The sequence below is a fragment of the Motacilla alba genome, chromosome 4A, assembly GCF_015832195.1.
Source record: "Motacilla alba alba isolate MOTALB_02 chromosome 4A, Motacilla_alba_V1.0_pri, whole genome shotgun sequence".
In the NCBI taxonomy this organism is placed as follows: Eukaryota; Metazoa; Chordata; class Aves; order Passeriformes; family Motacillidae; genus Motacilla; species Motacilla alba.
Genome location: NC_052045.1, coordinates 18699396 through 18726799, shown reverse-complemented (window position 1 = coordinate 18726799; position 27404 = coordinate 18699396). Strand labels below are relative to the sequence as shown.

At 42.2% G+C, this 27404-nt stretch overlaps 1 protein-coding gene across 14 annotated transcripts in view; it reads right to left on the bottom strand.

Moving 5' to 3' along the window:
- The window catches only part of HTR2C (5-hydroxytryptamine receptor 2C), a 259463-nt gene that overhangs the window by 23771 nt on the left and 208288 nt on the right, over positions 1-27404 (bottom strand). For 13 of the 14 annotated variants that reach the window (XR_005259910.1, XR_005259915.1, XR_005259908.1 and 10 more), the window contains one exon: positions 22084-22715. Coding sequence is in view for 1 of the 14 variants with exons in the window: in XM_038164795.1 (XP_038020723.1) it covers positions 22084-22468 (385 nt within the window). In the remaining 13 variants the exon portion in view is untranslated. Of the gene's footprint in view, positions 1-22083; positions 22716-25437; positions 25544-27404 lie in introns of those variants that run through there. The other variant, XR_005259914.1, reaches the window with a different exon arrangement.

Below are 27404 nucleotides of genomic sequence, written 5' to 3'. Positions count from 1 at the left end.
AAAGGGGCTCCGGGACATGCAGCCTCCTGGCTAAAGCAACAGTTGATCTCAAGGGCAGCACTTGCAATCCTTTTATCATCAATAGAGTGGAATTTAAAGCTTTTCCAATATACTGAACTCCTTGGCATCAAGCTACATGAGAAATTATGTTTGCCTTTAAGTTTCCAGTCTGCATTTTTCTAGAGGAAAAAAAGGCTGTCCTAAGGCTATCTGGGTCCCTTAAACATCACATGTTCCAGCACAGCCAAGCACAGGGACATAATCTACACACAAAGAATGATGGTGACTTTTAGGAGAAGGACTCTGTTCTTCAGTGCTGCAAGTTCAAAAGGGCTTGAGTGTCCCAAGGGGTGCTGAGCAGAGGATGGGCTCTCAGGTGATGGGATGGCCAAGGAAATGGAGGAGACCACCAAGCAAGAGAAGCAGGTGGCCATGTGTCCAGGACCAGTGATGGAGAGACACTGCTGGGATCCCACACTTGGCTTGAACATCTGCGAGTAGAAGACGCCACTTTGCCATAGTGCAATACCACTCTAAGGATTTATTTGGATCTGTGCCACTGCTGACATCCAGCTGGGCTGTGACACACTTCCTGAGCTTTGATTTTCCTCTGAGCTGTTTGTTTTACAGCTCTTGGAGCTGTCGGCATGGCAGAGAGCGGCAGGAAATGGGCATGGAGCAGCGTGGTCTCCTTTGGAAACCCCTCACCACTGAGGGAAAATCCAGAGGAGCTGAATGTGCCTCCAAAGACATTTTGGTTCTTGTCTCACAAGTTCCAGTGATTAACTGATGGGACTGTATTTTATTGCAAATTAAACAATTGCACTCACATGCTGCTATAAGAATTTTAGCTGTTAGATTTTCCTTTCTATCCAGTATTGCAATGACTTGCAGTCTTAACAGGACATGTAAGAAAGAAAGAAAATTAAAGCTAGAACAGATATAATTATCTGAGCTAGGGAAAGGTTGCTTGAATACCATTTAAGTAGTATTTTAAATGCAAGGAGCCAGCTTTCCATACACTATACTTCAAACAACCCTGTTAATAAAATGGGATGTTTGCTAAGAAGCAAACCTAGTGAATGTTGCTTTCATCCCAACATCAGCATCCCTTCTCTTATGGAAATATAAAATTATTCTGTAGTGATTTGTCATTCCATAAATCCATGAGTTGTATTGATTTTTTCATTTATTGGCAGAGACTAAAATTATGTTTGAAGCCAGAGAATGAATTTCTAGCCTCAGTGCTGCTCCCTGCTCACAGCTGAAGCATCTGTAGTTGCATCTGGAATTTTTGCATTGAGTGATATGGACAGTTAACAGAGCAATGGCACAATTAATTGAATTGTTTCAGCAAGTTCATATAAAGGGTTCCTTCCAGCCTTTTAACTCCAAGAGAGCTATGATCTCTTCACACACTTCTGACCTACCTATGTTCTTGATAGCAATTGTTCTAAATGAAACCGCTGCCTAATAAAACATCCATAACAGTAAACATTTTCTATCCACTGATGTTCTGCATGTCAGCACAGCATCAGGAGAGCATCCTCTCCTTCAATTTCCTTCATACAGCTCATAGATCAACCTTCACCTGTTATTTAAACACATAATAAAGCAACAGCTGGATGAACACCACACTGGAAAGTAAGCCCACAAGCAAACACAGACCTCACACAAATACATTCTAAACATGAGAATATAAATGTTTTCAAATAATTTGTCTCATAACAAAGCGCACAAACATGTGTCAGTTACAGGTGGTTTTCCTCAGTTCTGATGAGATTGAGAAAGATCCACTATCACAAGAACTAGCTGCCAAAGCCTACAGATCATTTGAGGAAACTAAAATTCAGAACTGAAAGTGACGTGGCATTATTCAATTACAGCTGACTGCTGAGCAGAAGCCATATGCTTTAACTCAGAGTTCCTAATACCAAATCAAGTTTTTAAATTCTGCCTCAATCCTAGGACTAGCTCTAGGGCTAGGGAAAGGACAAAAGACCATAAAGAGGATTGGGTTTTTTAGGTATTTGGTTTTATTTCAGCAAAACGCATTGGCAATTCAGATGTCTGTGCTATGCTGACAGCTGCCTGGGAGCCTACATGGGATTAATCCTCTTTCTCAGCTCAGGTTCCCTCCTGACAATGCAGCTGGACAAATTGACCTCCAAATCATGGTAAAAATATCTGATATCAGTAAGAGATAAAATATTCTTTGTATCAATATAAAGGGTTCCTTATTCAGAGAACACAGATCTTTCATCTTTCACTCACCAACATTTTTACTTAATCTTCCAGGAAGATGACAAATTTGATAAGAATTTGCATACTCACTGTAAACTTTGTTCTGCAAACCAGCAGTGCTGGCTTTGAGCATAGGATGCAGATGTTTGGTCTGCTATACCTGGCATGTCCACTCAGTATTTTTTCCCTATGTCTTGGGATATATGATGTGAGATCTGCTGTTTGAAAAGTGTCAGTGATTTTGCCTCCCTGTTGCTGCAGGCTGCTTGATGTGCCCAGGATGTGATCCTTGTTTGGCCCCGATTCAGTGCAGCCCTGCACCTGCACCAGCCCTGTGCCAAAGCAGAGTGTAACCCACACTCAAGAGCTTTGGGGAATTTAGGGATCTTGAAGGAGTTCAGTGAAGCAGATTTCCCATTAAGGACAGTGGATTAATGTTCTGCTCTACTTCATGCCAGTGTGAGGCACGGTTTGTTTGATGAGGTCAAAACCTAGCACAGGCAGTTGGTGAGACTGATGCTGGCAAGAAACCACTTCAACCAAAGGAAAGAAGCCATATTTTGGTCATGCTAAGAGATAATCATTTTCATTCTTGATATTTCTCAGGATTTGCAAAACACATGCCACATTTAGCTTTCTCCAAAGAAGCTGATTCCCCCATCTCTGATTCTAAGTGATTATACAGGTAAGAATGCCAGTGTGAGAGTGTTCCACAGCAGCCACTGCCAAAAGCAATTATTTGGGGGTTGCTAAGAAGCTTGGAAATTCTGCTCCTCATCCTTAGTGCCATCTACTGTCCTGCTGTCACTGCATACCCTAGGTGCACACTTCTGATGCCTTTTGAAGGCTGCCCCAGAACAGAGACTAGACACAGTAAGAATAAAGTAGGGATTTATTAAGAGGCCTCAATGGATCCACCTGGAGCAGCACAAGAGCCCAGCCAGGGCTGCACCCAAGATGAACCAAAATGGTCACAAAATGCACGACAGCTCACAGGGTTAATTGTCTAATTACAGCTTTAGGTTATCAAGGCCCATCCTTCTTGTTTTTCTCTCTTCAGTCCATGTTATTTATGTTCTTGATCCAAATTATTTGGATCATTTGTCCTTGGTCCCCAGCTGGAGAAGGAATTGTTTTGTCTCCCTGCTCTGTGAAGAGAGCTCACCATCCCTAATATGAAGCTCAGAAGTACACACTAAAGCAGCACAGAATGTGAGAAACATAAAAGCTAAACCCTGAAGCATCACCTCCCACTTGCAAAGCATTTCTGCCCCTGTGCCCAGACCTCTCCTGACCGAGAACACACTTTTCATTACAGCAGAAACGTCAGGCTGGAGCTCAGCACACTGGGAACAGCACCTTCAGGGGCTCTCTCAAGGGAATAATTTGCTAATGAACATTGTTCCATGTGCAGTAATCCCAAGGAAGTGTGTGAGCATGTGAGCAAGTGTCACTTCTCTAGGAGTTTGTTGATCATCATGTACCAGCTCAGCACTGAAATCTGTGCAGGTGCAACCTGTCCCAATTAAAAGGCAGCACACTGAAGGATCTCGGTCATTCCCTGAAACAGGAATGGAGAACAATTCATCCTGTATGTAAACAAGAGAGAGACATTTAATTAAAGAACTCTAACAGCAATCTAGAAATGCCTGTATTGCTAATCAGTTCTGTACTCTATAGGAATAACCTGCTGAACCATGCATGTATGCAAAATATGCCCAGTTTGCACCCAGAAATGCACAATTATCCATGAGGATTCTTGATGTGTGGTGTGGCCCAGACAAAAATGCAGAGAATTTTAACTGAAAAATAAGATGTAGAAATGAGAGGAAGCAAACAAGTGCTGCTAAAATGGACCAAGTTATTTAACTACTTGATCTCTTCTCAAATCTTGAACAATATTTGAAAAATATTACTTCAGTAGCCTTTACTTTCCAGCACTATGTTTCAAAGTCTGAAGTTAATACCAGTTACCTAGCAGTCCTTCTCCACTTCTTCCCCATTTTCCTATCATTCGTAGACGTTTCCTCATTTTGCCACACCATGGAAACCCTGGAGGCTTCTTTCACAGGCCTGGAAAATAATTTTCCACAAGAAGACTGGGCCTGAAAGCTTTATTGGCTGGTAATCCTGCCAGGCAGCTTATTTCTCTCAGCAGCACAGGAGGCTTTCCTAGACAGCCTAGACACCCACAGGACATGGGTAGAGACAGCAGAGAGCTCCTGCTACAATTCTCCCACCTCTGTGGTAGCAAAACGTACCAACATTAAAGGCTCATGATGGGGAGTGTGGGCAGAATCATGGTCCGGGGATGTCTCTGCATCAAGCCTTGGAGGGAAGAAGTCCTGCAGCCCACACCTTGGCATGTTGCAGTGCTTCCCTTTGCACCTGCCAAGGCCTGCAGGATAATTCCAACTTCAGCCCAGGAGCAGCCAGAGCTGCAGAGAGGGGGCTCAATTGCTGGCCCTCTAGTAGGAGTCTCCATTCAGACTAGCTGGGAATCAGCCTCCCATATGATCTGATGCTCAGAGAAGGCTGGCTTGTCCCAGGCCCCTTGCTGTGAACAGGGCAGGTCACCCTGTCACAAGGATGCACCCAAGTATCCAAAGCACCCTGGGAAAGCAAGGGTCTGGGAAGGCTGTCTGGGAATGAAGAACAGGGCTCCTGCAACCCTGCTCACCCCATGCCCTCCCAGAAGAGCTGTTACACCCCAACCAGCCTAATGAAATGTGATTTAATATCATTCCTTTACTCCAAGCGACAAATTTGTCATTCATTGTCACAATCCAACTTGTAAAACCACATAATTTGACCTGAAGGATTTCCATTATTGTAAGCATTTTGTGCACACCTTGTTCCTAGTTAAAACTGCTCACTTCTCTGAGTCTGTCATAAAAGACTTGAAGTTGGAATGTGATTTAACCTGAAGTTATGGTGTTTTCCTACTGCAGTGCTTACAGCTCATAATATGCCCACTTGTTGTCAAACTGCTGGATGAGTACACATAACAGTCAACTCAGCACGGCTTTTCTTACAGATCCAAAGGTTTAGAAACATTTCAGACTAAGCTATCCCATGTACCTCCATCCTCACATCCTAAAATTCAGGTGGCATTCCTCAGTCGAAAAGAAAACATACAGGCAGCAACATCAGTCCTGCCTGACTTTCTGTCTCTCTCTCACAAATGATGCGAATACTCAGTTTTGGATCCTGAGAAAGATTCAAAAAATCTGCTGAAAACTGCAGTTCAGGACAAGTGATCCCATTTCCCATAACAATGTTTTGGCATGTGGACCCTATTCCTGGGGGGTAACATCAGAGAAAGTTAACATGTGACCACGCTCTGGGTGCAGTTGTACTCCTCTGAGTTTTGCAGAAATTGTAGGCCTATTGTAAGGTCCATTCACTTGAAGTAGAAGTTTAATTTAACATGGATAAATGAAGCGTGGGTGTACTGATATATTAGAAAGAATACTATTACCCAGAAAATTATAGTGGTCTCATGAGGTGGTAAAGGAAATTAAAGAAATTATATTTAGTTAAGTTATACCATTGGGGGTTTTGATAGGCTTGTTTTTGCTTTGTAATCAAGTGCAACATAATTTTATTATCATGGTTATACTATTATTACTGCGTAATCTTGCACTTGATTACAAATCAAACCCAGTGATAACTACAATAATAAAATAATGTGTTAACATAATAATCTGGCTAAACATAATAAAATAGGTGCTGTTTATGAGGCACAGCATTGCCAGCCAGTCAGGGGAGGGGACTGTCCCACTCCGTTCTCACTGGGGTGGCCTCACCTTGAGTGCTGGGGACAGTTTTGGGTGCCACAAGAAGAGGAGACTGAGGACAGATCTCACTGGGGTCTGCAGCTCCCTCATGAGGGGAGGAGGAGAGGCAGACACTGATCCCTTCTCTGGTGACCGGAGACAGGACCCAAGGAAATGGCTTGAAGCCATCAGGGCAGGGTTAGGATGGATATTAGGAAAAAATTATTCACCTGGAGAGCGGTTGGGCACTGGAAGGGGCTGCCCAGGGAAGTGAACACAGTCTCAAGCCTGAGAGAGCTCAAAGAATGTTTGGACAATGCTCTCAGGCACATGGTGGGATTTTTGGGGCTTCCCATGCAAGGCCAGGAAGGTGGACTCAATCATTGACAGGGTCCTTTCGAACTCATAGGATATTCTATGATTCTAAAATTATAATTGTTGTCTAAAATTTCACAAACACAAATGAATAATATTAGTGCTGTAGAACAATTAGCTACTCCCAAGGTACAACAGGCACCTATCCCAATATGGACTAGAAAATCTTGGAAAAATCATTATGGAAAGTAGATAAAGTAAGGTGTAAAATATATATTTTAAGGACTTCATCTTGAAAGTTGATTTTCCCTGTATTCATGCTTGTCAACATCATCTTGCTGTGTTCTATCAATCAATTAATCTTGTTCTGCTGCTGTGCCTCTTGGATGGACACAGCCAGTTAGATTTGAACAAGAAAGTGACTCACTGCTCTTGGCTTCTCCTGTGTTAAAATGTAAATCTCCCTTTCTGTTAATTTCAAATTGACTGATCAGAAGAAATCAACAAAAGTCCAACCGGCAAATTCAAAATTTTACCCAACATATCCAACATTTAGATAGTGGAGAGAGAAGTAATTCCCATTCAGAACAAATGCACAGGCAGAAGGGCAGAGCTGTGCCGCCTCCCAGCTCCAGCCATCAATATTCACGGGTGTCTGGTATTGTATTTGCTGGGAATGTCCCGACAAAGGCAGGAATGATGCATCTGACTCCATGTTCTCAGAAGGCTAATTTATTATTTTATGATACTATATTATATTAAAGAATACTATACTATACTAAAGAATACAGCAAGGATACTTACTGAATGCTAAAAGATAATAATGAAAACTCCTGACTCTCTCCAGAGCCCCGACACAGCTTGGCCCTGAGTGGCCCAAGAGTGAAAACAACTCACAGCAGAACCCAATGAAACAATCACCTGTGGGTAAACAATCCCCAAACACGTTCCAGAGGAGCACAACACAGGAGAAGCAAATGAGATGAGAATCACTGTCCTTTTCTCTGAGGCCTCTCAGCTTCCCAGGAGAAAAATCCTGGGCGAAGGGTTTTTTTTTCAGAGAATGTGAATGCCACAGTCAGACATGCATTTCCAGGCTCCTGCATCCCAAGCAGGCACGGTGCAAGCCTGTCATACAATTTCATATCTCAGCAACACCAATACCTTTCCATGCAGCTGCTGCCTCTGATTGAGGATGGAAATAGACATTTATAAAAACAACCAAAACACCCCAACTTACCAAAAATAAACACGTTGCAAAACAAATTATACATCATAAGATGGAGAGGTGTTGGTCTGAATAACAACTGGTCTGTCCCGATAACTCCAGCGCGGCTGGAGAACTGAGGCTCCCACCAATATGTCAACAGGAATGGAAATCAAACCACCCAAAAAAACAACCATGAGTCAACAGAGCCTTATCATCCACCTGCCTTGCCCATCAAATCCCACACCTAAGAGCTGATAGAGGAACACTTCATGTTTGTATATTCCTGATTGAACTTTCTAGTCCTGAACCTTTTTCATCTAGGAAGCAAGACAGTATCTTGGGTGAGAGATTCACTCACTGAACCCACTGCTGTCCCTGTGCTTATCAGACTGCCTGCAGGAAGAGTAAACTTTTCCAACAAGAAAACTGGTTACAAGCAGAAAACACAGAGTCGAAAAATGGAATATATCTTTGAAACGAATGCATGAAACCCAAGTTTTGATGTAGCACATTAAATCACAGCCATTTTTAATCATTTAAGCATTTGATGTAGCACATATTTTTAATCGCAGCCTAGGCTCCATGACGGGTTCATGCACAAATTCCCCTCATGCCATTAGCATCTTTAATGACAGTTTTGGCAGAAGAGACAGTAAGGATCCATTTGGTTCCTCTTGTAAATTGTCCATTCAGGAAAAGATTGTATTTTGTCAATGAGGCAGTGTGCAAAATAGTGCAAGGCAGAGCAATTGGCATGTGGCCCCTCTTCCATCTATGTAATTTTCATTTAATTTCCATGCAAGCAGATGAATTACATAAAGCCTGTTTTCCAGCAAGTGCTGATAAAACACAAATAGGAACTTACTGCTACTTTTACTGTTAGGTGTCAGGGAAGTGAAGTAACTTATGAGGGTATTTTAATGAATAATAGACAACTCTAGAACCAGAATTTCAAGGAATAAATTATGTGAATTGGATAGAGACAGTAAAATCATAATTTGCTGAGTAGAATTTAATGATATCAATTCAGCTGACGGATGGGAAAGGGAGTAGAATGAAAAAGTTGAGTTAATTATGAGTTAATTAACCCAATCCTGGAAACATGCATAATTTAAACTAACGTTTTACACTGGAATATTTATCTTACAAGATATTCAAGGGAGTGGTAGAGATTTCACCTCACTTCTCTGTATTTCTTTGCATGTTGTGTAAAGCAGCTGTCTATGGCTGTATTGGCCTGCCTAATGGCAGTGATTTTCCCCATTTTTGAGCACAAAGGCTGAGCTGGCCCATTACATCCATCTCTTCTAAAAATGCAGCAGACTATTGATCAGGTCTTGGCATTTCAGCAGCATTCAGGTTGAGCCCTTAAGGCAAGAAATTATGATATTATTGTATTGATCACATAAAGTTACCATGCACTAAAAATAAATCTTACTTTTCACACAGTGCTTCCCATAATATAATACAGCAAGAGCACCAAATATTTTAGGATGTACACAAATACACCAAACAGCAAAATGCAGATGAGGCATCCATCTACATCCAACAACAAATTTCCTGAGTGATGAACCTCAAGTTGTGCCATGGGAGGTTTAGATTGGATATTACAAAAAAATTCTTGACTGAAAGGGTGGTTGAGCTTTGCAAAAGACTGCCCAGGGAAGTGCTGGAGTCACTGTCCCTGTCAGAGTTCAGAAGATACAAGGATGTAGTGCTCAGGGACAGGGTTTGCTGGTGCCCCTGGTAATGTCAGGGTTATGGTTTGATTTGATGATCCTGAGGTCTTTCCCAGCCTGAATGATTCTGTGAACACAAAACAGAGATTGAACAAGGATGAAAGAGCTGTTCAACATGAGGTCCAGACAGAGAACACAAACACAGCTGACCAGCCTTGGAGTTCTGGGTTTTCCCTCAAGGTCTCTGCTATCTGCAGGTGCAGCCAGGGAAATGAAGCCATTTGTTAATCTTTGCAGCAGTCTGCAATAGGACCATTCCTGGAAAGTGTGGCTGCTCCTTGACAAGCGTGGGGAAACACATCCTACTGAGAGCAAGTTCTCAGCATGAGATAATATGTCCCAGATATTTGATGCATGGAATTGTTACTAGATTTAGCTGCAATCACCTTCTAGGAAGGAAAACAAGGAGCTTGTGGGTAAGAGAAAGCAGAAGTAAAAACAATAACTGGTATGGAGTGTTCAGAATGGGCAGAGTGGCTGAAGCCATTGAGATGCAGTCCTCTCACCTGTGATCACAGCTGTGCCTTAAAATCTGGGACACAAATATGATGCTTCTAAGTGGAGAATATTTTATTTCTCACTTAACTAGGGTAAAGATCAGGAGGAGATGCTGCTCTTTCAGTCAGGTGCAGGCAGCTCCCTTGCTCCCTGGGCTGCTGGGACACTGCTGGGACACCAGGAGTGGGGCTGGGGAGGCAGTGAACATTTAACTGAGTCTTTCTCCAGATGAGGAACAGACAGGTCAACCTGTGTGTGCAATGACACAGACTAAAATTAACTCAATCTTGGTAAAATGTTTGCAGTTCTAGTTAAATCCTTTCTCTTGATTTTAAAATTTTAAGAATGGGGATGAAACACGCCCAAGGAGGACTCTAGGTGTGTCTCACATGGCTCCTGTGCCTGGAGCTGGTGCTGTTCATCCTCTCAGATGAGGCTAAATCTGTCTGTGGGAAACACATTACCTGTCTTCATTTTATTTGGTATCTCCATTACCTGCCTGGTGCCTTTATGAAGCATCAAATTTACTGCTGGAACAATTTATCATCATAGAGTCTTTCTTTTTATACATAACAATTCCAGTTTTCTCATTATCTTGTATCAATTTCTGGTTTGCTACAAAGCATAGGAGTTTATATTTCTTTTCAACTAAACTCATAAAAGTTAATTACAATGAGGCAATGCACTTACAAAACTACTACTGGATCTAACAGGCTATTGTAATAAAAAGTAAATAAAGATTCATGCATTTTAAAGCACATTTAGCTTCACTGATCTAGAAGCAAATTGGGCATGAGAAGATTGCAATGACAGCATTAAAACTGCTGCTGTATTTAAATTGACACCAGTAAAACAGAGATGTATAAAACAGAAATGTAACTATACACACTGCAGATTTTGGGGACTTTACACTCCTGTGAGTTTTAAAACCTGTTGTATCTTCCAAAAATTTTGAGCAAAAGGAGGAAATAAAAACTATAATTGGATCTAAAACTTTATTTGCATTGAATAAAAACATTTAAATGAGTGCAATTCAAAATTATTCTAATGAGTCATTCTTGCACATAAAAGATTTATTTTGGTTGGGCAATTCTCAATTTCACCAAGCAAACCACAGACCCATCCAATTTGATGTCTAACATATGAAAAATAGCTCCCTGATTGGATGCACCATATGAGCTGTGGGTAAACTAGAAAAATATAAGGCCATGTGTTCAACAAGTATAATAGGATTTACTCCACTGAAATAATTGGAAGTATTTAAACATTTCCCTTCCCCTCTCAGGAACAGGCAGGGCAAAAATGGACTCTGCCAGTTTCTTCTCCACATTTGTAGAGGTAGCATGCAAGGAACCACCCTGAGATGCCTGGGTGATAGTTTATGTGGCTTGTGCTTACCTAGAACTGCTTCCAGGGTGTGTTTTGGGATGACACCACACCTCCAGGTGAGCTGTGGAGCTGGAAATGCTGGAAAAATCTTGTCCCTACTTAGCAAGAGCAGGTGGAGGCTTTAGCTAACCTGCTCTGCTGCTGTCATTGCCACTGAGCTTCTGGCTTTGCTTTACACCCCAGCCTCACACCATGCAGACATGACTGACCCCATGGTGAATTCTGAGCCCTGGTAGAGCTGTGAGAGAGGAAATTCTGGAACAGGTTTCACTGGATAAATCTGAAAAGGGAAAGCAGCCCAGTTTCTCAGCTTTTGAAGGAGAGTTTCAAAGCGCATTTCTCTCTTAGAAAGTACCAAGGTAAACGGAGGCTCTGTTTTTTCACACTGCAGTGTTAGGATTTTCTATTTAAAAACTGCCTCTTGCAAGAAAGTTAAGGGTTTTGATTTCATAATAGGTTGCTGAGATATTTGTCCTGGCTTTCTGTTGCTACATACCAAACCACACATTTTTGTCCTCAGCTTCCCAAAAGAAGGCAGCTGGAGGGTAATAGGCTCTGGAAAATGGAAGATATGACTGCAGCAGCTCAGTGTCTCAATGATGCTTGGTAGCAACCAAGGACACAAGAAGTCAGAAAGTTCTTTTCAATCCTGCATTCCTGTGGGATCAGGAAACTCCCCTTGTGATCTTTGTGATTGCTTTTTCTTATTTGAATTATGTAGCTCCGCACAATATTTTTCTAAGGTGAGTTTGCTTCCTTTATATTTTAAATATTTTTGGCTTCTAATCAAAACCAATGAAATTAACAAAAAAACCTTCAACAGTCTCAGCCAACCCAGAAGAGAGGAGTTCACTCCTTTCACAGCAGGAAAAGCAAAACACAAGTGTCTCAGGGAGAGCCAGTCTCACCAAGCCGACATAAAGAAGTGTTTCATGCCAAACCACATTAAGTAAATGGATACCCACAAAAACACATTTTAGAATCAGGCCCTGCACAGACCAGGAGCACATTTCAGCACTGAGCTGAATGTTGCACACTGTGCAACTCTGGGTCACCTCAGCTGGACAAATGCCAGCTCGTTTCTCTTACCTGTATGTTCCATAAAGCTCCAACAGGAGAGTGCCTCGTGCTTTGGATGGTGGTGCTGAAACCCAGTGAACAGCAATACCATGAAAGGAGCTGCACTGCAGTGGCAGAAGAGATTTCCTCAGACTTAGAGGAGAGCAGCAAAACATCTCAGACTCTTCTAGCTGAGGGATGATGCTGCAGTCATGCCAAGACCTGCAGTCATGACCAGGCAGGAAGAGAGTAAAGAGATTGAAGGAGACAGAAAATTGCTCTGGCAGAAGTCCTAGCCTCTCTGCATGTCCTGTCAATGTTCTCACTGGCTTTAGCACAGTCAGAATCTCCCCTCATGGATTTTTTAGGAAACCATGCCCCAGGTCCCGTATGCTTACAGTTATTTACCTGTAGCCTGCTGCCACTGAGCAAAACAGAGGAGCAATCCATCTAGAAAATAAAATCTAAGGTGCTCTGTAGCATTTCTGGTTTTCATTTTTCCATATTTAAGGGGAAAAAAAAGAAAGTAATGGGCGTGTCCTTTTAAATCTCAGAAATAAGGTCTCATGCTCCCATGCAGGTCAGAATAACTGGTTTTGTTCAGGCCTTTCTGCAAGAATCTCTGTCTGTGAGAAAACCTGTCAGACCCCTGGGGCAAACACTGAGTCCCTGCAGAATCTCTTGGCAAGCTGTGAAAATCTGGGCTACAAGCACATTTTCCTGAAAAAGGCCAGGATGAGCTCCAGTCTGGCAGTGCTGCCACCCGCCAGGGCTGCGGCTCACACACACCTGACCTGCCCAGTGCCAAGCTGGGATGCTGGCACAGCCCTTCATTTCCTGATGGGGAATGTGAGGGAGGGTGTGATGGAGGGCACACCCAGGGCCTTTGGGATCTCTGCCCCTCTCTGGAGAGTGTTATTTATCCCAATCTAACACAATCTGACTCAAAGGGTGTGCAATCTGTACCTTTTATTGCAGCCAACAGAGAGCAGCCATACAATCTTCTCTATGACAATCTTCTCCAAGCTTCTCTTATGATGGAAGCTACCAGAAACAGAGGCTGCTGGAAGTGTTTGTGCTCTGCTCATCTGTGCTGGACTGAGCAGCCTGAGCTCTGTGGGCAGCAGCCTCATCCCTGGCAGATCACAGGCTATAAGTCCCATTAGCCCACAGCAGGCAAAGGAGCTACTTGCTTAACAGCAAGGGGTTTGGAGGAGCAAAAAAAGCATGTTTACCAATGTGGAATGTTTATTGTTCTCTGATGTTTCCTTCTAATGCTGGCAGATTGACAAGATCCTCTTGTCAACAGGAACAAACACAGAGGGGACAGTAAAGAATCTTTCTGCCTGTTCCAAGAAGCCAGCCAAAGTCAGAGCTGGATGATATACAGGTGGCACAGGGTGAAGAAATAACAAGAAAGAGGCAGGTGGTAAAAAAATTAAATAGCAACTGCTCTGCCTTTTTATCTGACAGCAGAATTTGGTCTTTGGAGTCCTATAAACTAATGCTCCAAAATGGGGATAATGGCTGAGCTCAAATGAGTCACAAGGACCTGGCACAGAACTGCCAGGCCCTACCCACAGCAGTAAGCAAGGTGCCATTGAAACTCTCTCTAAAGCTGGCATTGATTTATTCCAAAAATTATCTTTGCACCACAAACCCTCTGCTGCACCATCCAGAGCTCAGCAGCAGAGGAAGCAAGATCAGAGACCTAAGGCAAGGAGTCTTCTGCTTTCCTCATGGAAATAAGAAAAGGCTTGCCACATGCAAATGGCTCTGAGCAATGGGCAAGAAGCCGTAGGGAACAGCTCCTGTGTGAGATGGGGCAATACTGTAAATTCAGGCAACCCCGATGAGGGGAGAGAATGATGAGGAGGACTCCATCTTATCAGAAGGCTAGTTTATTACTTTATTATACTATATTATATTAAAGAATACTATACTAAACTATACTAAAGAATACAGAAAGGATACTTACTGAATGCTAAAAAGATAATAATGAAAACTCCTGACTCCTTCCAGAGTCCAGACACAGCTTGCCCTGATTGGCCCAAGAGTCAAAACAACTCCCACTGGAGTTCAATCAAACAATCACCTTGAGTAAAACAATCTCCAAACACATTCCAAAGGAGCACAATACAGGAGAAGCAAATGAGATAAGAATTGTTTTCCTTTTCTCTGAGGCCTCTCGCTGCCTTTCATCTTCCCAGGAAAAGAACCCTGGGCGAAGTTCAGAGAATGTGAATGCCACAGGGCACCCTGGGAGCTCAGGCAGAGCTGCTGGCGCCACTGTCAGGTGGACACATTGAGCCCTTTCCTTGGAGGAAGGTGCTTGCTGACCACAGGAAGCAGCTCCTGTTCCCCACAGGCTCCAGAGAGCTGCCCAGCTCATGGCTCACACCAGCAAACTGCAGCTCTGTGGCCCTGGAGTGGCTCCTGCTGCTTGGACATGCTGGGTAGAATCTGAGCTTCCCAGGAGTGTTACAGGGTTGGAAATTCCTTTTCATTCAGCATTAAAATAAATGTGAAAGTCACCAGATTTTTGCAAGAAGGGAGTTATATTAAAAAAGTACATATTTTCATGACAGAAATTCTAGTTTATGGCTTAAAATATAGTCTGATACACCCCAATGATTATGATGCTACTGGCTAAGTTTTAATTTTTTTGCAACAAATCGCCATAAAGCTGGCAGAATGGGGACGTGGGCTCCATATGCTGCAAAGTACTTCACCAGCAACGAGAACAACCCCATCCCTCTTCCAGCCTCCCAGGAGAAGTGCTGCAGACAGGGATATACTTCCACAGCCTCAATCAAAAGTGCAATTAGACAAAAGCACTCTCAACAGCTTTATTTGCCATGACATGCTCCTCAGGATGCCTCCAGAGCAGTAGCCAGAGAGAGCCCCTAATTTCCCACTTTCCCACAAGACACAACATGGCAAAACAGAGCCCAGGCTCCCAGGAGCTGCAGCAGAGCAGCTGCAGGGGAAAGGGGCTGCCCTGGGGAGAGCTGTGGCCTCCAGAGCATCTAAGGGAGAATAGCAGCATCCATTTCCAGAAGGAAGGTGCAGAGCAGAGCACCTTGTGGAACATGACCTTCCTGCCCAGAGCTGGGCAGGATAGGACACAAAAAAGCTTTGCTGAGAGGCCGGAGGGACATGTGCACTTTATTATTATTATTATTATTATTATTATTATTATTATTATTATTATTACTATTACTATTATTAGCTATTGACCCCAGGTCACCCACGCTGCCTCAGCTAACACACAGCAGTGCAGGCAAGATTCCAAAATATCCCAGAGGCCAGGGAATAATTTCAGCTGGCTGCACCCATGAGTTCTAGCCCCAAACACTTGCTCTGACTTTGGCCCCTTCACCCTGCACACAGCAAAGAGCCTGGGCCAGGGTTTGGGGTGGCTGCACTCTCACATGGGGTGGGGGAAAGACTCAAACCATGCTGCCAGACCAACCTGGGGAATTGCTGACACCAGAGGCTGCCTGGCTGTCCCTCCTGGTGGGGCACAGGGCTCCAAGGATGCAGCTCAGGTGACACCTGGGGCACTGCCTGCTCCTCTTTGATGTTATTCTGGTGGTCACAACCTGCTTACCACAACACTGCAAATTTACCAGCAGCACAGAGGCCTGCTAAGGGAAGGACAGACTTGTCCTGAGGGAGAGAAAAGAGCATCCATACCATCCATATAGAAGACTTACACCAAGTCTCCATGGAATTTTTTTAGAGGAATTTGCAATTCAAGCCAAGGTTTTACTAAAATCTGAATTTTTATGGGGCTGGTTCTCATTACATTAAAAGTGACAAGCTTTCTACATCTGTCTGTACAGGTGCAGCATAAGGAGAAAAAACAGCTCAGTTACCAATAAGTACATGACCATCTGCCCAAAGAAGTGATGGCAGGTCAAGTGCTGAACACTGCTATAATTTAATCTACCAGAAGACAGACAGATCTGACACCTGCAGGTGTTAGGTGAAGAAAAACCGCTTTCCAGAAGATCCAAGCACACTCTGTAGCTGTTCTTGCTCTACCCAAATGTAGAGACACTGTTCAAAAGACAAATAGAAATCCATTTAATACTTTAAGTAAATTTCACTTTAATACTTTAAGTATTAAGTAAAATAAACCTCCAAATTGACAACAGTCTGTTTGCAGACAGCAGAGACTTCCCTGACTTGCTTTCCTGAATTTATATGATTTATTTATGGACTGCTCCATTGCTTGCAAGTCTTGTAACAAAAATCCATTCCCAAAAGGAGGAACTCAGCAGAAAGCAAGTCAAGATGTGAGCCTGACCAAGAAAAATTTTCCCTGTGCCCTTCCCAGAACAGAACCTCACCATCAGTGCTGTGTTTTGTTTCACACAGCACAGCTCAGCTCCTCATGGAGCTTCTCCAGTTTTATGGGCTGCTCACTTTTGCATCTTTCTCTTTCTCAACCTGGTGAGAACCAAAACCTCAACGGGGATTAGAAAGGTGTGTATGAGGAAGGCACTTCAGTTAAATAAATATTCCCAGACAAGAGGAACAATCAGTACAATGTTACTGGTGACATTTTACTTCATTGAAAATAAAAGCTGCTTTAAGCACCACGTCTGTCTCGTGGGGTACCTGTGTCCACATAAACAGCTTAACTGCATCCATGGTTTTACACCATTTCTGCCATCTCTTCATTCCTGGTCAGCCCCCAACACACCATCAGAACTAACAAGCTGGGTTTTGGGTTTTAGCGTAACTACTATAAAATTGCAACATGCCTCTAGAAGAATGTCTAGCAGATTTTTCTATGAAACTAATTGAGACAGAAGGAAAGAAATGGAAAGCAGTAGAAAACATTCATGTTCATTTGCTAATTTCATATGAAGTATTTCTCTCAATGGAGAATGTTGCACTAGAGCCATACACAGCCTGGCTGTCAAAAAAGTCCTGGGGGCGGGGTTGCTGCATGGATGAATAAGTGAAATTTCATCAGTTAGGACAAAAAAAATATATATATCAAGTCCAAATAACTGCATCTATCTCATATCTCACATTGGTGTCATTCTGCAAATATCAAATTTTACTTCTCATCTTTCATAACAGAAGCATATAAAAATCTTGAGGAGATTTTCAGACAAGACATCACTAAAACACACACATCAAAATAACGAGAAAGAATAACAAAAGGCTACCATAAGTTAAATTGCTCTGACATTTTTTGAAAGCAATTCTGCTTTAATAAGACTAGAGAGAAGATGTCTTTAAAGTACCATGAAGCACTGTGGTCTTTCCTTCAAAGTGCTTTCCACTCCTCAGATAATGACACTTTCCCCACTCATCTGGCTTCCAGTTTTTATTGTACAACATGAAAAGTATAGCAAAACAAAAAAAAATTAAATAAACTAGATAAAAACCCAGACATAAAGTATAGATAATCTCAGACAAAATCAAAAATTACATTAAGAGGAAATTTATGTGTGTGGAGCAAATCCAGCTTTCAATACAACAATTAAAAGCTCTGAGTCAAATGTTTTTGAAGAGGGTGATGCAAATATAGGTTTAATAGATTTAATCACTGCTGAGAAAGGGTGTGGAGCATCACTCCCTCCTCTTGACAGGTATCATCACCCTCTCCAGTGCTGAGCTCTTGTGCTGATTTCAGCACTTCAGCCTTTGACTCTCACTTGACCAGAACCCATCAGTTCTCCACCAGTGCAAGCCAAAGCTGTGTAGGTTCCTAATGCTGTTCCCAGCAGGGAATCATCATAGGGTGCCACATTTTCAGAGGCTCTGAAAAATCCTGCAAGTTTACATTTAGCTGCCTCAAGATCTTTTACAACCAGGGACCCATATTCAATGAGGGACAGAGAGTATCCATTTAGTATTCCCCCCCTCCTCTGACTCTAAGCACAATTTAAACCTTGGGTAGCAGAAAATAAGGTGTTCCGTGGATTCAGGGCACATCATACAGAGCTTTCTTTTTCAACAGCAACAGAGAAACACCACAACTTTATCCCATTTGTCACATCAGGTAAACAGGCCGTTGTTCATGTGGAGAAAATTCAGTAACAGGACACTCAATATTTCAACTAAAGTTTCCTATGTATCTAATAATCTGGAAAGAGGGTAAATAATGATGTAGTAGGATTTCAGATTTCACAGAATTATTTAAGTTAGCTGAGAGACAAGAAAGCTTAGGGACTTGAAAAGAGAATAAATGCTGCTGGGTGAGCACAGAGTGTAGCAGCCTAAGGATCCTACTGATAAGCATAAGATAAACTCACACTTCCTGTTGGATATAAATTTCAATGCATACACCCCAGGTACAAGGTGTCATCGGAGAGAAAAAAAAAATAATCCTGAATTTATGACACAGATAGTACAAGCAGTGTAGGAGTTTCCATTCACTCACACCCTAGCAGAAGAATAAAATGTAGTGGTTACTTAGCACAGAAACATTACAGAAACAGAAACATTACACATTTAAAACTAAGAGGAACAAATAATAATTTCTGAAAGTAATGCAACTGTCACCTGGAACTCAGTGTAGTTAAGATGCATTTAAGCCCACGACTTGATATGGTCTTTAAAGTGCCTGATCATTTCCAGATACCTGAAAGTCATATCAAAGAGCTGAGCTGCACTGCTCCCCCTCTGCAGGGAAACCAGCATCAAAGTGTACCCAAGTGCTCAGCACATCTCTGTCACCACACCATAATGATGGTAATTATCAATAATAACAATACTGTGGGTGTAAATCTGCTCTGGCAGCTGGGGCTGATGAATGCTGCATCCAACACCAGCCCCCCTGGAAGCTGCCTCAGCCCCTGGCACCACAAAGGGAAGGGAGAGCCTGCACTGGAAGTACAGAGGGGTCTGCTGGCCACTCCTTGGCCACACTCTGGCAACTTGTTGGCAGCTGTGAACCTTCTGCAAGAACCCAGAAAGCTCAATATCCTCTGCAACTCAGATCAGCTGAGGAGATTCTCTTGCATTCCTCCACCAGCCCTCTCTTTCCTGCTCATAAACACATGACATGATGTAAACCCACTGCTGCTTGTCCCTAAGTGCTCAGAGGTGAGGAGACAACCTCCACCTGCTCTCTGAAGCTCCATCATGTGTAAGATACCTGATGCCCTATCAATATTTTTATATAAATACCAGTATTTTTAATTAATCAGGCATTTCTTCATTGAGATGAAACACTTGTACATTTCTCATTTACTCTCCCCAGTATATGCTTATTAATTAGCAGACTAATTTGCTTACTTCTTTAGGAACTGCATGTCAGGGAAAGTGTTCTCAGTTGTCAAATGCAACTCATCGATTACTGTAAGACACTTAAGACTAATTGATAAATATATCCAAGCCCTGATTAATTGTTGAAAAATCCATCATGCTGACTCCTGCTGTCCTTTCCTTTATAATAAGACTCTTGAATTAATTTACAACTTGATTTCCCCTTCTTTTAATTAAGAAAACCACCAAAAACCAGAAGTATTTGTGGAGGGTGTCTATTCAATTTTCTGGTTATGCTTGAAGTGAAATCTACTTCATTTACCTTATTAGCCAAAAGTAAGGAAATGAGCCTACTCTGAAATTAGTTACTCTGTCGACTAGAATTTATCTTTGAGGCTGAGAGAGCTGATGTGGAAACTTGAAAGTAATTTCTTCACTCTTCTATTTGTTATATGTATTTTTTAAGGTTCCTTTCTGATTACATAAATTAAAAGTGACTTCTACAAATCTGGAAGAGATGTTCTGCATACACTTCTCAGTACAGCACATGGCAGCCTTTGAAACAGCCCAGAGTACAATTATGTAGACTGTCTAGAAGGAAAAAGGTAAAATACACAGAGTAAAAGTGACTGAACATTCTCAGTGATGTTTCCAAGCAGTAACCCTCTCCCTGCTCAGTCCATGGCCATGCACCCCTGTTTTTCTCACAAGAATTCTGCTGATGTAAGAACATTTTCCCCCTCGTTACTTCCACAATTTGTAGCTTAAATAGTATTAAAAAAATTATTTCACTGGGGTCCTACTGAGATCAATCCACAAGTTCCTATGAGGCTCATTTTTCCCCAAACTCAACTTTTCCTCACGAAGCCTGGAGGCAACATACTTTGGTCCAGCACCCAGCATTGCCCCAGCAGCCTCCTCATTCCTCTAAGTATTTCCACAAATCTTCCATGAAATTACGATTTTTCCAAAAAATCTACATAGTACTGTTTGTCTGTGGAGAAATTTTTGGGCTATCAACAGCCAGTGCTGGTTCTCAGGCAAAAAAGGAGGATAATTACAATGCCTTTGAAATCAGTGATATTTCCTTGCTGCTAAAAGGGTGGCATGCTTTACACCTTTAAACTACCTTAAGTAATCATTTTCTAGGCAGAACAGAAAATCCATTTCTATTAGTTTTCAAAGACCTTGAAAGTATGGATGTAGGAAGACCATTTCCATAAATTCACCTTTTTAGAGTCACTGGCTAACACAGAATTTATGCAAGTGCAGGTCTGTCACATAATTCAGTATTTATATGCTCCCTTTCAAGCTCCAGGGAGCTGGAGTAAAATGCTAAAAATAAAATACACATGTTGTAATACACACAAGATTTAGAGATGGAACTATTCTGACAGTTCAAAATAAAAGATCTTTGTGCATAAGATCTCCATAGCTAGGCCTGTACCTAAATCACATATTGATTTAGCTCTCTGTAGACAAGTTATATCAGCTTTGGAATGATGTATGCTTGATCAATGTGTTTTAGAAATTAATCTCTGCCAGACTTACTCATTTAGGCAAGTGAAGAAGTCAGATAAATATCCCTACATTTTACTTTATAGGACAGTAAACCAATTTCTAATCAAATTTGTAAGTAAAAAACATTGTTTGTTTCCAAGAAATATCAATATTAAAATACCTTTCTAAGAAAATCTGGAAACAGACTTCAAAAATTTAAAGTTTTATCTACAAAATACACAGATTATAAAATTGATACAAGAGTATACAAACATGATGATCAGAGATAAGGGGAGAACAAATTACTCCCTTGAAATACCCAGGGATGGAGACTCCTAGCACCACACTGAACAAAGGGATCTGGAGTCTCAGCCAGATGAAAGTTAGATGTATTTGGTATTTTACTTCTTTGAAGTGCTAACAGTGATTCCACACCTGAGTGCAGGAGCAGCGCCCCACTCCATTGCAAGCACACTGACCCTGATATGGGGAGAAATACATGTTTACACCTGTACAGCCAGGTCTCTGGGTGCTTTAAAGCAGAGCATACTCTCAGGTTAGAGACAGGGAAACTGAGGCACCAAGAGGCACAATGACCCCCTGAAGGGCACAAGGCAAGCTGAGGTACAAATGCCAGGAATGCTTTTATCTGAATGCCAAATCTACTCATGCAAACCTCCTTTCTGATCCATGATTTTGCTCAAATCCCGCTGATCCTAGCAGCGGGAGCTCAAGGACAGATCCTGACCCGGCTTAGAGCTGGGTAGCTCATGAACATGAATACTCTCCTCAGCTTTTCTGTGAGCTTTTGTGTCCTAGCTCAGCTTTGGGGCAACCCAACCCAAGGTAAAAAGCTGGCTCGCTGGCTCAGACTCTCCTGGTGGCCCCAGCAGTAAGAACCGCCCAGTGTGACATTATTCACAGGTCACTCCTGGCGCTGTGAACACCAGCTCTGCTCCCAGCAGAGAATGAACCTCAGCACAGACCCACGACCAAGGACACACTGACACTCCCCAAGCCACCAGCACAGGGAAAATCAGGCACAGCAAACTGCGGCAGCCTCGGGGGACTCCCTGCAAAAGCAAATATTCAAACTAGGAGGGAAGGCACTTACCATACAGAACTGCAATGAGCGACACGGGCATGACCAGGATACCCACCAGCATGTCTGCTACTGCCAGCGACATCAGGAAGAAGTTTGTGGCATTCTGCAACTTCTTCTCCAAGGACACAGCCATAATTACCAATATGTTCCCCCCAATGGTCAGCAGGATGACAACCAAGATCAGGAGGGCTGGCCAATTCTTCTCCCTCACGGACATCCGAGAGACTTCACCCTTCTCAGAGGTGTTAAGAGGATCAGATGTAGGCAAACTCTGGTTCAGAGTCAAATTGCTGCTTAAGGACCAAGCCATCAGACCACCATGCAAACTAAAATCCAGTGTAACAGACACTGTTGTTAAGCTGAGCAATATTCCAGTGCTGCTTAAAGTGCTCATTGTCTGGGGCTGGTTTCTGTCTCTTAACCGTGCCTCAGAGACGATTCCTTTTCCAAAGTCCAGGTCCAAGGCAGATTACAAAACCTGAGCCAGAAAATCATTTGATCTTCCATAGTGAAGCAGACCTTACAGAAGTTAGCGTGGAGCTCTTCTGCTTTCCTTGGGTGTGGTAGAGGATGACCATTGACCACCAACCTCAAGGGAAAGGAGACTTTGCAATCTCCAGCTGGTTTCCAAGTTCACCATTCTGAAAAGTAAAGGAAAAGGATATTCTTCACTGAAACCACAGTATACGCAACACCTTCTTTATTCCCCATGCAACTGACATCCTTATTCTTCCCCTTCCTGCTGGCTAGGACATTCTCCAGACTGCAAGCAATTTATCTGAAGGGTACAGACTATGCCTACAATCCTGGGGGAGAGAGGCAGGGAATCACATCAGTGTGCTCTGGTTAAAAGCTGATTATCACTAATTAAATGTTTTGTGAAACCTGCAAAAGCAAGTCTGAAGAGCAAAATATGTTTCAATTGATATCCACTTCACAGATACTCTGCTGCTGTGTAAAATAGTAATTGCACAAAATTCCAACCAATCCGGATAGCACAGCCAAGCACAGGGTAATCCATCACCTTAAATGGAAGGGCTTGGATATATCTTACATATTTTGAGGTAAAATGAAGGTGTTGTAAAAACCCTCAGATCTTAATTATTAACTCTCCTACAATAACAAATACTGTAGTTCAGTTTCTGTTGGGAAATGAATGGTGGATAAGATGCAATATTATTAGACAACATTGTATGATCCTTCTGGAACAAACAGACAACAAAGAGTTAAGAGAAAGGAAAGGACAAACTTTCATAAAAGCTGAGCACTTATTTCTGCTTTTCATCTATTTTTGTGCCACTGATTCCTGCTGATCATGAGCACACAGCCAGGCCAGCAAGCCTAATCCCAGCAGTCTGCTGCTCAGGACTACTGCCCCAAGAGCCTCATCCTACACTCAGTGGGGTCAGATTTCCTCCCAGCATCTCACGTGATTTGTGCTGCTCCACAAAGGAGCTGACAGTGAGGGCAAGGCTGATTACCACCCCTGAGTGCCCATGTAACACAGGCCAGAGAACATTATGCTGCTGCTTCTGAGGTCCTTGAGCCTCATGCATTGGGCTGTTTGGTAAATTAAAGTACTCTTGACTTCAGGCACATGCCTGCAGCCACTGAAGCTAAGGGCATGTATTCCCAGTCTTGGTTAAATGAACTCAGTAATTCTGACTGTCAGTCCTGCACAACTGATGAGAAACAGCAGCTTTGCTTTGCACTTCCACTGCACTGGGGTGAAGCTCCTGACAGCCGTGTGCAGCACGGGGCTGGGAGCACAGAAGGAAAGCACTTAGTCGAGCAGGGGTATGGAAGTAGACCAGGAAGCAGAATAAAATCAATAGCAGGCAGCTTCATTTGAGCACATCCTCAACTATTTGTGCAGCCCACAAGAAAAGAGCTGATCTGTCACTGTTAAATAAATAACAAAATAAAAGCCAGATTTTAGCTGTTGAATGCACTGTGGCACATATCTGACACAGCAATCCAGGTATCAAAAGCTAGATGTATTCATGAGATTACATTAGATTTTATTTAAATAGGAAGTGCTCAGAATCCTATAATAAAATGTTTAACATTCATTAAGGTTTTGGAACCTTGTTAATGGGCTTTGTGCACAAAAATATTTCTTAAATGAGCAGTTCATACAATGAACCCAGATTTGCTTCTGCATTGCAGTTAATTACTCCCAGAGGGTCTCTAAACCTCATATTTAGGAAGAAGTTTTGCACGGCACAGAAAATAATTTTGCAGCTGCACATGCAGATGAATGAACAAGTGGTCACTGGACCATTTATTTTTTCCAACTTAGCTGGTCTCAAAAACAAAAAAAAAGGTCTCTAGAAAGTTTCTAATTAACTGGGCAGCCAAAGGATCATAGACAGGATATGACTTAACTCTAGATCACGAAACAAACCAACAAACCCCAAACAAAACCACACCACATAAACAACTCCAAGATAAGGCTTCTGAATTAAAAGTGTCTGTATTTATAACTGCTCAAGTCTGTATACTGAAATGGTGAGTAGAGTCATTCTCTCTTGCATTTTACATATTCAGTTTGAAAAATCATGTGAGAATTTGATTACAGGAATGCTCAAGCCTGGGCTTCACCTTCAGAATTAACTGTTCTACTGCTTTGCTAATACTCTTATTATTTTACACAGACCCTGGCTTGAAGTCATCAGTTTTTCTTTTCACTGCATCCCTCAGTCTCCTCAAGGTAAAACTTTGTGACTAATTCCTTCAGCTACAGTCTTCTAAGCACACCACTGTACCAGAAAAATAATTCACAATTTATTCATGGATTTTGCATTTATTTAAGAACCATCTCCATATTTTAAATTGAAACATGGGCCCATCACAGATTTTTTTTTCCAATATCTAACATCAAAGTACACATACTGAATTTTGTGGTCAATCATCAATTCCAGTTCAATCTACTACTGACAGTCCTTAAAGTTATAATTTAAACATTCAGCAAAGCCAAATTCTTTTCTATGCCACTCTTGCTTTTTGATAAAGTAAAATAATGATTTATTTTGGCACATTCTTTCCTTTCACTCTTTAAGTCCAGTTTAAAATAAACTGAAGGTAGAAAAACACTTTTGTCTATCAAGAAACATATGAATTATCTAAAGCAGAGGTTGGTATGCTGGAGATTTTGGATATTCCAGAAGGTTAAATTGGAGGGAAGCAGAAGCTACAATGGTTAATTAGCCTGTACTGGTGGGGCACTGGGGGGCTCACATGCCTTTGGGACTATTTACCACCATTACACTTGCTAAAAGGAAAAAAACCCCAAACCTTTCTTGGAATAAACACAATTATTTTTTCCTTTGAATTAAATTAATTCATTTTTAGTTGTTTTACCCTTCAAAGCTCAGAGCACTTTTTCCTGGAGAGAGGCAGCTGCCTGCTGAGACTGGAGATGTTCCCTGGCCCCAGGCAGGATCCTGCCTCTCCTGGACACTCTGCAGAGCTCCTGAGCCCTCGGGAATCACTGAGGGAACCTCTGGATGTTACCAACGTGCATCTGAAATTGGGTGAGAAATCAAGGATTGTCAGCTCAGCCCAAAAAAACAACCTCAGTTTCAGGCAGACTGAGGTAATACATTAATTCATGGTGAGTCTTGCTGTGAAAAAATCCCCAGAAGTATTTAATGATCAAACGATCGCCAATTCCCATCCCGCAAAAACACCAAAAACATCCAATGGCATCACTAGTACAAAGGCCATATGCAAGAGAGATTTTCTCCCAAAATACTGGCAGTGTCCAGTTCTCCAAGTCACATTCACATCTCCCCAATAACCAGATGAAAGCCAACAAGCTCATAAAGAACAAACATTTTTAAATAAAAAGTTTTTCCTTCAGCCTTGACTTCGATGGTAGACCTACATCAGAGAAAAAATAAATCTGAAGTCAACTAAACTGAACTGTAAGCACTGCAATTTTTGACAGGAAAACAGTTGCAGATAGTTCACAACTATCTGAGCCAGATAGTCAGATGACATAAATTTTATAGCTCCATGAAGCCCTTTTCAAAATGGCAAATAATTTAAAATTATATAACAGAATATGAAATTTATGTTCAGTAAGGCAGATTTAAGGCTTCATTCTTCACTCTAAACCCTGCATTTCTTGCTATTTGCATCTTTATTTTTTTAGTCCCTTGCCAATTTAATTTTCACTTTTTTTGGAACAGAAGGTTGCTTTAAAATACAGATTTTCATGGCAAACTTGTAAAGGGCTACTTTCCTTTTAATGATTCAAAAAATCATATTTTTATATTAATAGAATTCTATATTTTGGGCAGTTGGAACTCATCTTTCTCATTTTTGTAGCAGCACTAGGAAACATCCCTATTTCTGTACAGCTCTATTTTTAAACTGTGTGTGAGAATGCTGCAGTCCAATGGAGATGACCTGGGTGATGTGGGAGGAAGCACATTAAATACTGGGTTTGGTTCAGCTCAGAGAAAAAGCTTTGAACAGGGATGTCTTTGCTGCCTACATCTACCTGCTGGTACTTCCAGAGGAAACAGGGAGAATTCCAAAAGCTGGGCAGCAAAACAAGAAGTAATTGTGACAGTGACAGATGGAAGGAAATCGTGTATGAAGTAGGAAAAAATGAGATAAATCTCAGTGCAGGTGGTCAGACAAGTGGGACACAGAGACTGTGGGATCTCCATCCTTGCAGAAGCCCAGAACACAGCTGGGATCTACCCCCAAACACCCATCTAACCTGGAAGTTAGCTCTTCCTTGAGGTTGGAGTAGAGACCTTAAAAAAGCCCCTTTCAGGTTAAATTATCCTATAATTGGATGAGAATTGTGCTTCTGAGCAAAGCTGTCCAGCATGGGGATGCTTTAGAGCTCCGACCCTTGGGTACACCCCCTGTGCTTGTCCCTGCTGCTCAAGCTCAGGATCAGCCCAGCATATCCTCTCCTCTTCAGTTTCCCCAGGGCCAGAAATAAAAGTGTGTGGCCACGTGGGAAAAAAGAGCTGTGAAACAAAGGGAAAACAAATCCAGTGTGCCTGGTTTGGGATCTAGGGCCCCACAGCTGCCCCAGCTCACACCAGAGAGAGGCACACACCAGAGCCAGCTCCTCACCTTCCCCACCTGCCAAGGCCACGTGTGTCTGAGGATCCTACAGCTCAAGCAATCTCTGAAAAGTGGCAGTTTTGGAAAGCCCCAACTCATTCTAGTCACTTGGCAGCATCAGGAAATCTCCTTGTCTTTAGAAAGCAATGCCTCCAGTGCCAACACAAAGGCAATGTTTTCACAGTCACTGCAGCAGAGAAGGAAAAGTCAAACCCCAATGATTATTCTGTAGACAC